The sequence below is a fragment of the Emys orbicularis genome, chromosome 6, assembly GCF_028017835.1.
Source record: "Emys orbicularis isolate rEmyOrb1 chromosome 6, rEmyOrb1.hap1, whole genome shotgun sequence".
In the NCBI taxonomy this organism is placed as follows: domain Eukaryota; kingdom Metazoa; phylum Chordata; order Testudines; family Emydidae; genus Emys; species Emys orbicularis.
The window spans coordinates 133,548,086-133,566,187 of record NC_088688.1 but is presented as its reverse complement, the minus strand read 5'-3'; the positions used below and the strand labels follow the sequence as shown (position 1 = coordinate 133,566,187).

The 18,102-nt window shown below is 46.3% G+C and overlaps 1 protein-coding gene across 1 annotated transcript in view; it reads right to left on the bottom strand.

The window, feature by feature from the left end:
• The window catches only part of RAD23B (RAD23 homolog B, nucleotide excision repair protein), a 51,991-nt gene extending 45,220 nt beyond the window's left edge, over positions 1-6,771 (bottom strand). Inside the window, exon 1 of the mRNA XM_065405980.1 lies at positions 6,693-6,771. Coding sequence (XP_065262052.1) covers positions 6,693-6,758 — 66 coding nt within the window. The 5' untranslated portion in view covers positions 6,759-6,771. The remainder of the gene's footprint in view (positions 1-6,692) is intronic.
• Between the last annotated feature and the right edge of the window lie 11,331 nt (positions 6,772-18,102).

Genomic DNA, 18,102 nt, shown 5'->3' with positions numbered 1-18,102 from the left:
AATAGCCATTGATAGACCTATCCTCCATGAACCCATCTAGTTTTTTTTAACCCAGCTATAATTTTGACCTTCACAAGTTTCACAGTCTATGTGTTGTGTGAAGTAGTACTTCCTTATATTTGTTTTAAATCTGTTGCATATTAATTTCATTGGTGACCCCTGGTTCTTGTGCTATATGAAGGGATCAATAACACTTTCTTATTCACTTTTTCTACAGTTAGTGATTTTATAGACCTCTTATCTCCCTCCTTAGTCCTCTCTTTTCTAAGATGAAGAGTCCCAATCTTTTTAATCTTTCCTCTTATGGAAGCTGTTCCATACTCTTAATCAGGCCTGCACAGCATACGGCCCGCAGCGGGTGAGTAGGCAAGCGGTGGGGTGGGGCCAGCCAACGGCTGGCTGGCAGGTGGGCAGTGAGGGTGAGCCAGCGGCAGGGGGCAGCGGCAGAAGGTAAGAGGTCAGCAGAGGGCAGGAGGTGAGCTGGCGGGGGGGGGGGGGGCGCTGAGAAGGCGAGCGGGGGTGAGTAGGCGAGCCGGGGGGATGGGGGGGGGAGAATGATGAGCTGAGCGGGCAGGCAGTGGCGGGGGGGCAGGTGAGCCGGCGGCAGGGAACGGGGGGATGCGAGCCAAGCGGGTGGGCAGTGGGGGAGGGGAGCAGGTGAGCCGGCAGCGGGGGAGGGGGAGCTGAGGAGGCGAGTGGGCGGGCAGTGTCAGGGGGGCTTTATACTTGGGGGGAGGGGATGAGGAGGTGAGCAGCAAGCCAGTGGCTGACCTGTTCTACTGATCTTGTCTCTCATAAAAATTGGTTCTTTTTGCTGCTTTTCTCTGGGCTGGGGGTTGTCCCAATGCTGCAAAGAGGGTGTTCCCAAAGGAAGGTGCTTGCTTCTAACCCCCTAGGCCGTCAGTATGTCTGCTCTTCTCTAGTCAGACCACTTGACAAGTTTGATTGTTCTTGGTCTGGCTCCCAGCCCCTCTACAAGGGTTGCAGATGTCTGGAGGTGCCTGCCTTCCTCATTCACACCTCATTAATTCAACAGGGCAATTGATTACAAAGTCGGGGGAAGATCTTATTCTACTGCTAGCAAAAAGACATTTTTCTTTTACTTTAATTATACTACCTTAGGGGCCCGCTATAACATATTACCAAGGTTCAATACCGCTGTTTCGGCGGGGCGGCGCTGGGGAAGGAGGGGTTGTTTCCTCGGGGCTGTTTCCGTGGGGCTGGGCAGCACTGGGGTGGGGGGGGTTTTCGGCCCTCAGCTGTTTTCTTTGGAGTAATATGGCCCACACTGCTTTACGAGTTGTGCAGGCCTGCTCTTAATAATCTTCATTGCCCTTCTCTGTACCTTTTCCAATTCTAATATATTTTCTGAGATGGGACGACCAGAACTGTACACAGCATGCAGATATTTTCTGTCTTATTATCTATCCCTTTTCTAATGGTTTCTAACCTTATCTTTTTTGACTGGCGTTACACATTGAGCAGATGTTTTCAGAGAACTATCCACGATGACTTCAAGATCTCTTTCTTGAGTGGTAATAGCTAATTTAGATATTATCATTTTGTATGTATAGTTGGGATGATTTCCAATATGCACTACTTTACATTGAATTTCATCTGCCATTTTGTCGTCCAGTCACCCAGTTTAGTGAGATCCCTTTAACTCTCTGCAGTCAGCTTTGGCTCTATCTTGAGTAATTTTGTATCAGCTGCAAAATTTGCCACCTGTTTACCCACTTTTCAAGATTATTGTTGAATAGCACAGGTCCCTGTCCAGCTCTTTGGAGGACTCCGCTATTTAACTCTCTCCATTGTTTAAACTGACCATTTATTCCTACCTTTTGATTACCATCTTTTTAATCTGTTACTGATCCATGACTGGACCTTCCCTCTTATCCCATGACTGCTTACTTTGCTTAAGAGTTTTTGGTGTGGGACCCTGTCAAAGGCTTTCTGAAAGTCCAGGTACACTATATCCACTAGATAACCCTTTGTCCACAAGCTTGTTGATACCCTCAAAGAATTCTAATAGATTGGTGAGGCATGATTTTCCTTTGCAAAAGCCATGTTGACTTTTCCCCAATGCATCATGTTCATCTATGTGTCTGATAATTTTGTTCTCTACTCAGTTTCAACCAATTTACCTAGTAATGAAGTTAGGCTTCTTAGCCTGTAGTTGCTAAGATAGCCTCTGAAGTCTTCTTTAAAAAATGACATTACATTAGATCGGTCGCATAAGAGGCTCTATTCAGCAGCACAGCTTCAGTTTCAGCATGCCACATTATAGTCCCTTTTGGTTTAAAATTGCCAACTTTTCCCTTTGAAGATTTATTGGAATGGAAAGAAAATGCTTGACTTTTCTAGCACACCATAAGAAATGAAAGTAGCAGAACTGCAGTATTTATTTTTATGTCATAACACCACAACTTGGCTGTTGAGTCAAGAAGCATGCCCTTCCACGCTAGCATGCGTAAAACATACTATAGCACTGGCAGCTGGTGACAATGTTTAGGAAAGAGCTAATGACAAGTTAAGATAGATGAATGGATGAATAGGGATACTCCCAAACCTTAGGCTTGGCCTAAACCTAACATTTAGATCAACCTAGTTAACACCTTCTGTCACTAAGGGCTTGTCTATAGTTACGCGCTGGTTCGGCGGCAGGCAATCGAACTTCTGGGTTCGATTTATCGCGTCTTGTCTGGACGCGATAAATCGAACCCAGAAGTGCTCGCCGTCGACTCCGGTAATCCTGCTCGGCGCGAGGAGTACGCGGCGTCGACGGGGGAGCCTGCCTGCCGCGTCTGGACCGCGGTAAATTCGAACTAAGGTACGTCGACTTCAGCTACGTTATTCACGTAGCTGAAATTGCGTACCTTAGTTCGAATTGGGGGGTTAGTGTAGACCAGGCCTAAGTGTCTACACAGTGGTGATCTGTGCCACTGTAGTGCTTGTAGTGTAGATCTACTCACAAGGTGATCTGTTAAAACTAAGGGCAAGTCTAAAATTTAGACAATTCAAGCAGATTATTTTTGGAAAAATTACATTTATCACTCATTTTATTCTTGAATACTGAACAAATGCCAAGTTCTATCTGCCACAAAAATCAAGTGTTTAGGGCTTGATGCCACTCCTGTTGATTTCAATGGCAAAACTGCCACTGACTTCAGTTAGGGCAGAATTGTGCTTTTAAGCACCGTGGCCTTCCCACTTCATTAACTGCTTTTAAACAGTCTTTAGCAAAACTTTTGAAGTACTGAAGAGATTAGAAACTGATGGGACCAATGTGTCTTTCAGTCTCAAACTTGCATATAAATCCACTTGTAAAGTTTCAACCACCCAAAAGATTATTTGGTTTAGTAACATTATCTGATTCAGACCATGCTAGTACTTTAAAAAAAAAAAAAAAAAAAAAGTAACACCAACATCTAACTCAGGACTATAGCAACAACACTCAATCATTTGGTTATGTGAGCCTGTTCTTTTATAAGGGAGATAGTCAGTATTTTATGCAAAATGCTGAAATTGTTACTGAATTTGGGGTTATTTTAATATAAAATGTAAATTAAGTGTGTTGTTTCATGTTCTCAGTGGAAAGTATACTTAAATATTTTCCAGACTTCTGATAGTTGAATACTTCTAATGACAATCTGTAGTGTTTCTTACTTTGCACTCAACATCAGTTTTTGTTTGTTTGTTCTTTTAAGCTTGACTTATATAAAGAAAGTTAAAGAAGTGGCCATAAATTGCTAGAATAGTAGGAGGTTTAAAACAAGTTTCCTGAGCCTATCTTAACTAGATAATTTTGGCCATGTCACAGTACAGGGCAGTGCTCCAAGTAATCAAACCTACCTTTAGCATTGAGCACATGGAAACAGTGAATTGACTAAATGTAATGTTTCAAAAGCTCCCAGGAGTTAACACATTTTGATTTAAGTCTAACATTTGGTTTGGGCACTAGTACACTTAGTGCTATAAAGGGCCATTTTCAAAATTAGACTGAAAAGGAACATCCAACCAATAAAACAGCTTTGAAACCAAAATTATTAACAAGGCTGTTTTAAAGGATTTGGTGATTTTGCTTTTTTAACACAGGCCTCATGAGCATGTTTTTTATAAAGTTGGCATTACAACTGTACCATCAACTGTTCTAATGTTTGGCATACTTTTTCCAACAAGTTTCTACTGAATTTGCTAGTTTTAATACTCCAACCCTATTGCTGAAGAGTTACCAATATCATGGTTTCATGATAAATAATTTGACATAAGATACCCAAAAAATCTTGTCATATTTTTAGCCATAATTCTACTGAATCATTGTGTGTATACAAAGCCCCATATCTACTGGAGCAATTTCTTTGCTCAGTTATACTTATGCAGCGATCCAATGTTTGTTAATTGGAGAAACCATTCTACTTCCCCCTCCTCCAACACCTAGCCCAGGGGTGGGGAACCTACAGCACATGGGCAGGATCCGGTCCACTGCTTCATTTTAACTGGCGTGTGGCAACTTTCTGCGCAACGGGCCAGAAGCCCTGAGCCTCGGCGCCTCCCCCCATCCCATGGGGCTGGAGCCGCGAGCGCCAGCTCACCCCACTGTGGGGCGGAAGCTGGGGTTGCCAGGCCGTTAAAAGTCTGGTGGGCTCTGCACAGCTCCCAGAAGCTACCAGCATGTCCCCGCTGCCCCTGCTCCTAGGGGCCATCACGGAAGCTCCGCACGCTGTCCCCGCCCCCAGTGCCAGCTCCGGAGCTCCCACTGGCCGGGAACGATGGCCAATGGGAGCTGCAGGGGCGACACCTGCGGGCAGCACACACAGCCACCTGGCTGCGCCTCTGTCTAAGGGTCGGACATGGCGGCCGCTTCTGGGAGCAGCATGGAGCCTGCCTTAGCCCTGCTGTGCCACCAACTGGGAGCCATCTGAGGTAAGTGCCACCTGGCTGGAGCCCACACCCCGAACTCCCTGCCCTAGGTCGGAACCCCCTCCCACACCCTAACACCTTCCCGGAGCCCGCACTCTGCACCCCAACCCGCTGCCCCAGCCCTGAGCCCCCTCCCACAACCGAACTCCCTCCCGGAACCCACACCCCAACTCCCTGCCCCAGCCCTGAGCCTGCTCCCGCACTGCAAACCCCTTGGCCCCAGCCCAGAGCCCCCTCCTACACCCCAAACCCCTCATCCCCAGCCCCACCCCAGAACCTGCACCCGCCAGTCGAAGCCCTCATCCCCCCCACACCCAACCCCCCATCCCAGACTGGAGCCCTGTCCCACACCCTAAAACCCTCATATCTGGCCCTAACCCGGAGCCTAGGGGAAGCCCCGAGTCTCTGCGCCCCCCTGCGGGGCTGAGTGACCCACGACTGATTTTTTATGTGGGTCAGTGCCCCGATAGAAAAAAAGGTTCCCCACCCCAACCTAGCCAATACTTTTTGCAGTCTCACATGCACAGCTTGTGTGGCTGGCAAGCCTCCCCCTCTAATCCTCTCCTTTTGCAGAGGTTTCCTAGGACCTCAGAACTGCTCCAATTCACTCAATACGATGAGCAGGGGAGAAGGGAAATAAGAAGAGAGAAAGCGGCTCCCTGGGTAGGGATTAATTATAAAGGCTAGTGTTTTAAGCCTGTGAAGGACTCCGCTGGGTAGATTTCAATTAGACATTCACAATCTCTCTCAGCCAACTTGTCTAGACCCAAGCACTCCTGTGAGCAAGCTGCAGCTACCCTTCACAACACTCAATTTCGTGGGGAGGGAGGGGTGTTTAAACAATCAGACCTAGGGAAATAGTGAGGCACAGAGGTCTTTCCATGGTTTCATAACCCAGCCCTAATGGGCAAGGCCTGGGGAAGATCCACTGAAATCCCAGTGGGGTGTTAGAAGATGGCAGTAGGTATGGGTGTAACATGGGGAAACTAGCTGTAAGAGGTTGCACCCACACTCTTCTCTGAGTTTAAAGGGCACTGTAGCGCACTTCCAAGGTTGGAGAGAGTTTAAGTACCTAACCCTCATTTTAGTTACACACACACTCTTCCCCCACCCTTAATATCAATGCGCCTACATCAGGGCCACTGGACTTTGCAGTAGCACCCGTCCCCCAGCACTCACTGGGACTGTCAATAGAGCCCCCCCACACATGCACCCCCACTACAGAGCAGCCACTGCAACTGAAACTCTAAAGGAACTACTAGAATCATTCCCCCCCACACCACCACCACCACCCACACACACACACACCCCACACACACAAGCTTCTGCTACGGGAAGCAGGGTCTCTCAATTCACACCCAGCACAGCCACCCCCACCCTCAAAACACCCCCCCACATACACAAACTTCCCAGAAGAGACGTGCAGCCACTACAACCCGCCCCCCAGGGCAGGCAATGAAGTCTCCCCACAGGCACCAACCCCACCAGACACACACAGGCCTCACCCAGCAGAGACGCACCAGTCACCCCACACAGGCACCCTAACGCCACCCACAGACACGCACGCCCTGCAAAAAGGGTCACCCCTATTCACCAACTGGGGCAGCTGCTAGCCACCCCCGCACCCCCCATTCCCCGCAGCCTCCCACCTCTTCCCCAAAGGGGCCTACTCTCCTGCCCCCCCCCCACCCCCCGCGGTGAGGGGCCTACTCTCCGCCCGCCCGCCCGCCGGGAGCGCGGCCGCCGCCTCCCCGCCCCGGCCCGCCGCGCACCGTCTCCTCGGGGTCGATGTCGATCTTGAAGGTCTGCTGCTGCAGGGTTTTCAGGGTGATCTGCATGGCGAGGGCGCCGCCCCGGAGCTCGGCCGCCCCGCGCTCGCGGCCTGCGCCTCCCGGACCCGCTCCCGCCGCCTCGGCCCCCGGGGCCGCTCACTCCGCTCGGCGCGCGTGGGAGGGGAGGGGGAGTCGGGAGAGGGGCGGGGGCGCGCGTGCGGGGGAAAGGCTCTCGCGGCTCACAGCCTGGCCGCCGCCATCATGACTCGCGTCCGCAGCCCCCTGCACAAGATAGGGGGAGGGGAGAGGGGCAGGGACGCTCCGTGCGCAGGCGCGGGAGGGGAAAGGCGGGTGACGGCCTCCGCGCATGTGCGGGGAGGGATTCGGCTGGCGGGGGAGAAGCTGCTGGGTTGGAAGGGGGCGGGGTTAAATTGCGTTGGGGAGGGCAGGGTCTACCTGGGGGAAGGGGCTGCTCGGGGGCAGGGTTAGGGGGTGGGACTGTTGGGGGCTGGGAATGGGCGAAGGGGCGGTTGGGGGGCTGGGATTGGGGGAAAGGGGGCTGGATTAGGGTTGGGTTGGGACTGTGGGGGGCTGGGATTGGGGGAGGGGGCTGTTGGGGGGCTGGGATTGGGGGAAAGGGGGCTGGGTTAGGGTTGGGACTGCTGGGAAGGGGGGCTGGGTTAGGGTTGGGACTGTTGAGGGGCTGGATTAGGGTTGGGTTGGGACTGTGGGGGGCTGGGATTGGGGGAGGGGGCTGTTGGGGGGCTGGGATTGGGGGAAAGGGGGCTGGGTTAGGGTTGGGACTGCTGGGAAGGGGGGCTGGGTTAGGGTTGGGACTGTTGAGGGGCTGGGTTAGGGTTGGGTTGGGACTGTGGGGACTGGGATTGGGGGAAGGGGCTGTTGGGGGGCTGGGATTGGGGGAAAGGGGGCTGGGTTAGGGTTGGGACTGCTGGGAAGGGGGGCTGGGTTAGGGTTGGGACTGTTGAGGGGCTGGGTTAGAGTTGGGTTGGGACTGTGGGGACTGGGATTGGGGGAAGGGGCTGTTGGGGGGCTGGGATTGGGGGAAAGGGGGCTGGGTTAGGGTTGGGACTGCTGGGAAGGGGGGCTGGGTTAGGGTTGGGACTGTTGAGGGGCTGGGTTAGGGTTGGGTTGGGACTGTGGGGACTGGGATTGGGGGAAGGGGCTGTTGGGGGGCTGGGATTGGGGGAAAGGGGGCTGGGTTAGGGTTGGGACTGCTGGGAAGGGGGGCTGGGTTAGGGTTGGGACTGTTGAGGGGCTGGGTTAGAGTTGGGTTGGGACTGTGGGGACTGGGATTGGGGGAAGGGGCTGTTGGGGGGCTGGGATTGGGGGAAAGGGGGCTGGGTTAGGGTTGGGACTGCTGGGAAGGGGGGCTGGGTTAGGGTTGGGACTGTTGAGGGGCTGGGTTAGGGTTGGGTTGGGACTGTGGGGACTGGGATTGGGGGAAGGGGCTGTTGGAAGGAGGTAGGATTGAGGAGGGAAGCGGCAGTTCCGGGGCTCTCTGGGATTGGGTGTGAATGAAGAGCAGTTGAGACTGGAGGAGGAGCTGGGATCCAGGGTCCTCTGCCCGGCTGCTACTACTGTAGAGTGTTGTACAGTATAATACACAGGAGCATGAGCACATGGGGGTTTGTGATGAGCATTACACATGGAGGGCACCTGTCCCCCATATTTTAGCAAAAGTGTTACCATACTCTTTTTATGATGCCCCCATAAAACAATCCTCTGTCTCAGTATACTTCAGTGGAGCTTAAATATGTCTGTCTCTCTCTCTGTACCCATTAACCCCCACCCTTTTCTCATCCTATGACTACAGGTTTGTTAACGGGCCAATTCACCTTCAATGGTCCCTTAGTCAGCGCACAGTCTATCTGTTGGATCTCGTATTTAGCTGTGACGCTCTAAGGCTATGTCTACACTGGCAATTGAACGACAAAACTTGTCTTTCAGAGGTGTTAGCCTTTCCCCCCGAAAGACAAAAGTTTTGACGCAACAAGTCTCCTGCCGACAATGCAAACGCTGCTTGCTTGTTGGGGGTGGAAGTTTTTTGTCAGCAGGCAAGCGGACAAACAGTGGCTACACTGCACGACCGTGTCGCTAAAAGCTGTGTAGTGTAGACAAGCCCTAAGGCCAGGTTTACACTACAGACCTATGTTGCTCAGAGGTGTGACAAATCCACACACCAAAGCGACCTCCTTATACCAGCCTAATCCCCCCGCTTCCCATGTAAACAGTGCTATGTTGATGGGAGAGCTTCTCCTGTCAACATAGCTACTGCCTCTTGGGGAGGTGGATTAACTAGCAATACAGGGGCACAGCTGCACTGGAGCAGCTACCCCGCTGTAGGTGAAGACAAGCCCAAAGTACCTTTCTCAGACCTGAAGAAGAGCTCTGAGTAGCTTGAAAGCTTGTCTCTCTCACCAACAGAAGTTGTTCCAATAAAATATATTACCTCACCCACCTTGTCTCTCTCACACACAGACACATGTAAAATCCCCATTAAATATCAATGTTAATGTCATTTAGATGTCAACATATATGAATGCTCCAATTACTAAATAATAACAAAATCCCTCATCCTTCTTATCCCAGGATGCCTTGCAAAGTTCTGTTCACCTTCTTTATGCAGGGTGAGTAGAACTTTGTAATGAACAAGTAAAATATTTGGATCATTATCATCATTAGCATGGTAAATTGGAGGATTCGATTTTGTGCTTAAACTGATGAATGTCTCTGATAATTTTGCAAGGTTTCCCAAGCAGCACTGAGGATCAGAAATTGGTGGATTTCTCTGCAGTCCTAGTGAGGAGCCTCCTAGTGAGAATGAATGTGTGTGTGGCATTGCTGTCTGCATCCACTGCACCTTGGGCTCTGGCACTCACTTTTACCAGACAGCCAAAGAAACTTCTGACTGTTGCTAATAGGAATCCAGCATTCTTGACAGCAGAGAATAACTTGGTTGCATTGTATTCAGGGTCCTTCAAAAAGAGAGTGATGTTCAAGCACATCTAATATCACTTGTTGTTTTTGTACTGGTTGTTTGTTTACAAGTTAAAACCTAATTTACCTTCTTTTACTACTACGGCGTGCTACTGTATCTAATTTTTTGTTTTGTAGCTATAACCTTTCATTGTACTTTAGCATTTCATTTAGCAGTGTTTGAATTTAAAGCAATCAAACCTCCTTAAATGCTGCTTCCTACATGTAAATATAGATGTTTTGTAGTTAATAGGTCAGTACAAATGTAGATGTCTTGTAGTGAATAGTTCAATTTCCATCAATTGCACTACCCTTTACCACTGAAATCAAATAGAACCAGTTAAACATAAACAATCCCTTTTATCATTTGTGTATGGTTGCAATTTATACATTGCAAACTTCTCCTCCCAAATATAGGATCTGATCCTCATTTATGCTGAGGCTGTTTTGCACCTCTCTGCCAGCGTACAGGGTCTTTAAAGATGGCTTAAATAAAACCAATGCCCACTTTAAGGCCCTTTTACCTTGGCAGAGTGGTGTAAAATGGCATCAGTGTAAATGAGAATCAAGTCCAAAGCTAATTTCCCAGACCTGAAGAAAATTTGTGTAAGCCCCAAAGTTTGTCTCTCTCCCCAACAGAAGTTGGTCCAATAAAAGATATCACCTCACCCACCTTGTCTCTATCAAATCCAAAGACATTTCATTTCTTAGGATAAAATTATCAAAGCCTGTTACTTGGGCTTTAAGTGAGGAATCAATAGGGGATGAAAAAGAGCATAATCCTCCCCTAGTGTATAGGGCAAGGCCCTGGGGCAACTCTACCATCTGCTTCTCCATTGCAGAATTTGGAACCAGCGGATCTGAGCAGGACAGAAATGCAGTGGTCACACACTTGGCAATCCTACAGCCCATACATAACCTCTTCATTTCCATAAAGCAGGTCACTGCAGATGTTGGCTGTGGGAGATGTGGCATCCCCACCACACCATACCACCACCACCACCACCTGCATGCTCTTTCTGCAGCCCGGTTCTTACAGGTAGTAGAATTGTGGTGCTTCCACTGTATTTGGTCCTTTGACAGCAGAGAGTATTTTCTGCTATGGAATCTGTTTGTTTATTTTCTTCTCTTTTCATTCTACAACATTTGGAACAATTATTGCTTTGTGAGCATAACAAGGCTCACAACTATACATTTTGGTAACCATTTTTTTTTTTTGTTGACTCTCTAAGGGCACAACACTGCTTCCATTCAAAGTCAATGGCAAAATTCCTGTTTGCTTCACTGGCAGTAAAGTTGAACCTAAGATTTCACTACTTTCAGTTAAGTTAAGGTCTAGATTGCAAACCTAAATGGCCACAGTGATTATTATCTATTGTTCAAAGGACCTGAGCTTTCTTTTCTAAATATTTGATCACAGTGATGCAGTCAGTCCAACTTAATGTCACCATCAATTCGCCCATGTCTTTTCCCCATTATCCAAGACTCTTCAGTAGCTGATCTGACATTCCTCAGGCTAGGTCTACACTACCCGCCTGAATCGGCGGGTAGAAATCGACCTCTCGGGGATCGATTTATCGCGTCCCGTCGGGACGCGACAATCGATCCCCGAATCGACGCTCTTACTCCACCAGCGAAGGTGGGAGTAAGCGCCGTCGACGGGAAGCCGCAGAGGTCGATTTTGCCACCGTCCCTACAGCGGGGTAAGTCGGCTGCAATACATCGAATTCAGCTACGCTATTCGCGTAGCTGAATTTGCGTATCTTAAATCGACCCCCCCCTGTAGTGAAGACGTAGCCTCAGCTTAAAATCAAATCACCCAAACAGAGGTGTTTGTTTTCATTTCCTTACTATTACAAAGTGAAATTATTAATTACAGAGCTGAAGGAAAACAAGCTGAAACAAAAACCATACAGTGCTGTTAATTGAAAAGATGAAAAATCTCTTGAGCCTCAGGGAATAGTGACTAGTAGTAAGGACCCAATCCTGAAATTAGATCTGTATGTGTGGACCTCTGTGACCATGGAGGCTTTCCCTGGGCACATGGATACACTCACATGGAGCTAGTTGCAAGATCCTAAATACGTTTGGACAACAGTGATTTTCAATTGACAATTGATATTAAATGGGCATCAGTTGTACCAAATTAGTACCATGTGTTTTGGCCCAGGGGTTGCCCGCCTCCCATTGGGGTGACATTTTCCACTGAGTCAATATTAAGTGACCTGTGCTGTGCTTGCTTATAAGCTCTGATTTCTATGTTGCTGTTACATCCATTAGTACAATATTGCAATGGACCTTTCTGGAATGTGTTACAGCAAAATCAGTGAAACCCGCTGCGAACACAGCTCCAGAACAGGTGAATTCGTAACTTATTTCCAGTTTGAAAGACAAATCACTTCTGTATAAATGGTTTATATTTGTCAATACTTAGCCTAATTTTAAATATTCACAGCTTTATTCATCTTTCAACAACAAAAGTATTCTTTCATTTTTATTGAAGGAATGCTGTCAAGGTTGACAGGCCTGATCTTTAATGTACATTAAAACTGCCATTTCAAAATAAAATTTCCTCCTGATCATGAAAAATCTACCAGCTTTGAATAATCCCACTGAAGGCAATGGTGCTACTTACACAAGTAAAGTTACTTGGGTGTAAGTATTTGCATGGTCACACCCAAAAGCGAGGAAATTCACAGTCAAGTCTCCACCCCCAGATTACAACAGGCTGTCAGACCTGATTCTGATCTACCTCATGCAAGTGCAAATCAAGAGTAATTCTACTGTAGTCAATAAATTTGCAATAGTTAATCCAACTAGTAGGAGATCAGAATCAGACCCGGCCTTCCTTCCACAGCTGCATTCTTAGTGAGTGCTACAGTGCCTGAGGGCTCAATTCTGCTAACACATATACATGCCTAACTTTACTCATCTGAGACTTTACTCCACAGGACTTCTCATGTGAGTAGTGATGTCAAACCCACCAGTATTCTTCAAGATGTAACAAACATTTCTCAGTCCAAACCTTTTTAATTTATAGGGGCAGATATTTTCCTGCACCAACATGCCCTGTGATGCAGGAGGGTTTGGGAAGGTGGTTCCAGGTCCCTGATTCTGTAGGACCAATCTGCACCAACCCTGGTCCTGAACTGAGCATGAATCTGAGCAGCCTAGGGGCTCCTCTAACTTAAACTAGTGCTGCCCCTGACACGCTCCCTATACCAGGATATGTGGCAGGAGCAGCTGGTGAAAGAGGCAACTATCATGTCTTTACTGTAGTTAAGAATTTCCACATACACTGGAGAGGAGACAGGGAATTTCTCAGGTGACCAGCTATGGCCAGATTCTATGGGAGAAGTTCCCAAACTTGTGATTCAGAGACCATTGGTGGCCTGTGGAGAGCTGGCTGGTGAGGTGGAAGGGGAGATGAGATGAAAAGCAAAAGCAGACAGCAGATTTATCTACACTTGGAAAACAAATGATGTTTTAAAACACATCAACTAACATTTTCTTTAACCTGTTTTTAAACACCAGTTAGCACCTAGTGTAGATGCAGACACTGAAGTCTAAGAACATATTAGCTTATCATGGTTAGCCCTAGGGTTAGTCAGCACCATACAACCAAAAGGTTCTCCCTGGGCCACGGGTTGTCCATGAATCAGTCTGGCTATCTCTGGCTTATCCTAAGTGTCTCTGCTTTGCTGCGCATTGCAGTGTGGGGCATGATTGGAACCTTGTGTAGCCTACTCAGTGGGAATTTTGTCTGAATAAAGACAGTGGAATTGGGCCCGTAAAAGGTTTATATATTTATATAATTCCCAAAGTGGTCACTACATTGTGGCCCTGAGTCAGCAAAGCACTTAAGCGCCTGATTAGCTTTAGTCCTATTACTTCACCCACGATTTAATGGGACATAAGCACACGCTGAAAGTTGCATGTGCTTAAGAGTTTTTCTGAATTCGGGCCTAAGTGAATTTGTCTAGTCCAGTTTATGCAAGGAGGAATAAAGGGAGCAATTGTGACTTGAGGGGTGTTTGAGACACACTTCCTTCTGGCGCTACTACTGGGGTGGTGCAGCTTACTCCCTTCTCCTTGCATTGGGGCTGCACCTCAAGTTATAATATACAAAGGACTAGTTTCTACTTGTTTTTATAATTTGGCCATAAGTCTCTCCTCAAGTCATATCAGTGTCCCTTCCACTTCTGGAGGTGAGGCTTGCCAAGAAAGGGCATCTGGAAGTTTGTAACTGAACACCACACTGCACACTACATGATTCCCCAAATATTTAAAAGTGAAGATCATTTTCCAAGCTTGTAACGATCATGACTGACTGTTCTGGAAGCTTAGCCTCTCATTATGCATGCCCACTAGAGAGTATTGATTGGTCACAGGGATTAATCTTTGTAAGTTTTTGTATGCATAAAGATTAGTTATTTTTAAGAGGGCCAGTGTATTGAATTAAATATGACAAGAAATTCTACAAGTGAAACAAACAAAAATCTAGAAAATCTTTGGTTTCTGTAGTAGTAGTTTGGTCGTTTAATCAGAGGCTTTCTTTTTAAGTGTAAGTGATTTATGAGGGGAGGAGGTAAAAATAGTTTTTGAGTTTGGATAGTGATCATCAGCTGAATCTCCATGGCACAATTTTTTTTCAATGCATCAGGATTCTGACTCTGTTTGCCCATCTGTGTAATATTTATGCTTTGTCTGGGCTTCTATCTTGCCTTTGTCCCTGTGAAATAATGGCAGGAGCAACTGGGAGCTGGAGATGAGCAAAGTTGCTATAGAGCAGGCCACACATCTGAACATCTCCATGGCAATACTGAGTACCATGATGGTCATCAAAAGCACAGAGTGTGTGTGATCAATTTATAGTTGTGTGATTTGATAGTGTCACCATCAGGGGCCTTCCCAAATCCTGGCCTCGACTAGGCAATTGTGGAATGTACTGCTGACTACACTACAAGGAAATCTGAGAGGGAACTTACCTCAGCTACTGGCTGTGATTAATCTGGAACATTGATTCCAAGCATGCCTGTCATATTAATAAGTATCCTAAAATTGTGAGACAAATCCTGCAGGACTAACTTGGGAAAAACTCCCTTTATTTGGCCTAGTATGAAAAAGTTAGAACAGTTTATTATCATATGATTTATTAATAACATATTACAGCTATCATTGTCATTATCAGGAAGGATTTTAATTTAATCAAAAGGCAGTTAAAATTAATTTAAACAATTATCGGCCCAAATTGCACTGTTCCATCCATAGACCAAACTTTTCAAACCTTGGTGTTTAAAGTTAGGCCCCAGGTGTCCCTATTTAGGAGCACACACTTTTCAGCCTTTTGCTTTTAATGCCGGTAGAATAAAGAAGAACAATACGGTCAGGCCCGGGGGGTTGGTCACACTATTAGTAGTCTGTACAGACCATTTGTTGTGCACCAATACAGCTGCTAGAATACACTGCTCTCCTACAATATGGGAGTCTGGCAGCTGGAGTGTGGGGTTCCTCTGGACTTATCAGGGGATTGATCATATGTGTAGCTACTCTAGTTACTCAAGTACTTTATGTAAAACAATCCTAACTTTTAGGTCTTGGTGACCATCAAGCTTTCTAAGTGATAGAGTGTCATCAAAGTTCCTACCCCATTCTATAGCCAATGCAACTGGAGAGCAATTGCAAAAACTTATATTATGACTCACAATCAAACTGATCTCCGCAAAGCATAGTCAAGGGAACTGCCAAGCTCCATCTGCTATTTCCATTTCCTGACACCGCCCACCCTGCCTCCTTTCCTCACCAGCTGCTTTCCTCCTCATGTAAACGCTTTTCCTGACTGAAACAAGACAGGTGGTTTTACTGCATCACTGTAACTGGCCTCTTACATCCAGGGCTGGCTCCAGGGTTTTTGCCGCCCCAAGCGGAAAAAAAAAAAAAAAAAAGCCGCGATCGCGACCGCAATCGGCGGCAGCTCCACCACGCCGCTTTCTTCTTCGGCGGCGGGTCCTTCCCTCCGAGAGGGACAGGGACCCTCTGCTGAATTGCCGCCAAAGAGCCCGATGTGCCGCCCCTTCCCCTTGGCCACCCCAAGCACCTGCTTGCTCAGCTGGTGCCTGGAGCTGGCCCTGCTTACATCAGCCGGAGTCAAATTTGAGTGTAGACACTTGCATACAATAGCTCTATGCAAAGCAACTTGTATCTGCCTAACTTGTAGTGTAGACCTCAGGCCCCTGTTTCCAACTTGCATGACTCTTCTCTTCCCAGCTCTGCTACTGAGTAGGGGTTTGTATAAATTTAGCTGGCTGGCTATGATGAGCATAGGCAGCAGGCAGCCAGCAAGTCCATTGGCCTACTGATGGATTGTTCTCCTTTCTGCAGCTAGCCACCAGTCTGGGAGGCAGATCCAGCGGATAGGGCATCAGACTGAGAGTATAGACCTGGCTCAGTCATTAAAAAGCTAAGTAACTTAAATTACTTCACCACTTTGTGCCCCAGCTTTCCTCTCTCCCCCACCTGTGGGGATGAAAAGGTGTCTTTCAAAATGTTGACTACCAGTTAATTTTAAACTTACCAGAAAGAAAAACAAACCAAATTATGAAAATTAAAAACTGGGAGAAACAGCAATCCATTAGATGGAACTATTAACTAATTGTTTCTCATACGACTAGTTCAGGAAAAAACATCAATAGATAGAATGTGGGATCCACTCCCTGGACCAGTCTCAAATAACAATTATCAATAATTCATGTCCCAAACTTAATAAAACAAACTTGACTTTGAAATAAAAGCAATTGTTTATTAAAGTACTCAAAGACAATAAAAAACCTAACAAAACAAAGCTTCAACTAATAAAGAGTGTGCAAATGAGTTACACAGTATGAGAAGAAAGGTAAATAAATGGAGTGATGCAAGGCATAAGTCATGCTTAAAAAATCAAATAGGAAATTCTAGCATACAAGATAAAATTAAAAAGATGACAAAGTTTGATTAACTCTGTCTAAAGGACTTGAATAATGGGAGTATACACTTCAACAAGCAATGAGAATCAACAATAATGGTGACTCAGAACACTAATAGCATTGAAAGGATATTATTCAGTTGAGGGAGGCTAAGTCTCAAGCATCATTTACATCAGTAACCATACTTAAAAGAAATAGTATCATATAATCAAATGTAAATTAAAATGAAACTGAACTATATTGCATAACAATTCTATATTTAAACTTAATATAACAAATCTCTGAAGCTAAAAGAATCAAAATGCCAGTAAGTCTCAGCAGTCCTTATGGGTACTTTTAGAGGTTAGTTTTAGTAGGTCAATGGAACAAGAGGTAACCATCAGCAATGAGCTCTCACAAAGATATGATGACACAAATCAGTACAATTTGAAGAGGCACATACATAGACAGCACAACAATTACAAGCTCAGTATTTTTTTGTAGGCAGTGGCAAAGATAATTTTTGTAAGATGGGTGATAGTTAAATCAGCCTTAACATACTGAAAATGCAAACATTAAGGTTATAGTGTTCTCTGTTTGGAAACAGGCAAGTAAATCAGGCACCAAAGCAACTTGTTTTCAGTGTTTCAGAAGTGAATCCTATAACCCAGTCTAATTATTATTTGTAGGAGAAAGATTTCAAACTCTTAATGCTATTTCAGTGCAACATCTTTCTCTCTTGTTCCAAAATTGATCTTTCCTTCTACTATTTGAAATCAGGATTTCTCAGTAACAAGTATGTAAGTTGTCAAGTTTATCAGTTTTGTATATCTCCCAAAGTTGATTCTTACCAGCACAATAGATCTTTGTTCCATAAGTCCAGACTAAGTTCCAATTCTTTCAATTATCTAGGAAAGCAGTATTTTCACTCTTCTGTCTTCCTTCAATGTACAGAAATTCCTGGTGGAATCTTTGAGTGATAAATATTGATTTTCCAGTCCCTGTGCTCTTTAAACAGATTAGGTTGGTCTCACCCTTAACCTCAGTGGTCACTGAATTCTTCTCATGTGATGGTGGTTTCTTCTTTGTTGAGGTCTCTAATCTTCAGGAAAGCTTCCTCTTTCCCAAGATGAGCTTATGGTTGGGATTTTGGACCCAGTGTTCAAGGAAGGACTCCTAGTTAAAGAAAATCACTACCTCTTGGGAGAGAAGAATCAAATGAATGATCACTTCTTCTTTGAAGGGGTAAGCCCTCTGGATCACACCAGGATGACTCTACACTCAGGAGCTGTTGATCTTTAGACGAGGTGGTACTACTCAACCTGTGGTCATGCGTTTTCGTCTATGCATCAGTCTTCCATTGAGTGGCATTGATGAGTTCCATCCCCCAGAAGGATCAATTTCTTGATTTTGGCACCATCTCATTGGACATCACAAACTTTGGGAATGACCCGACTTCAGGGTAGAGGTGA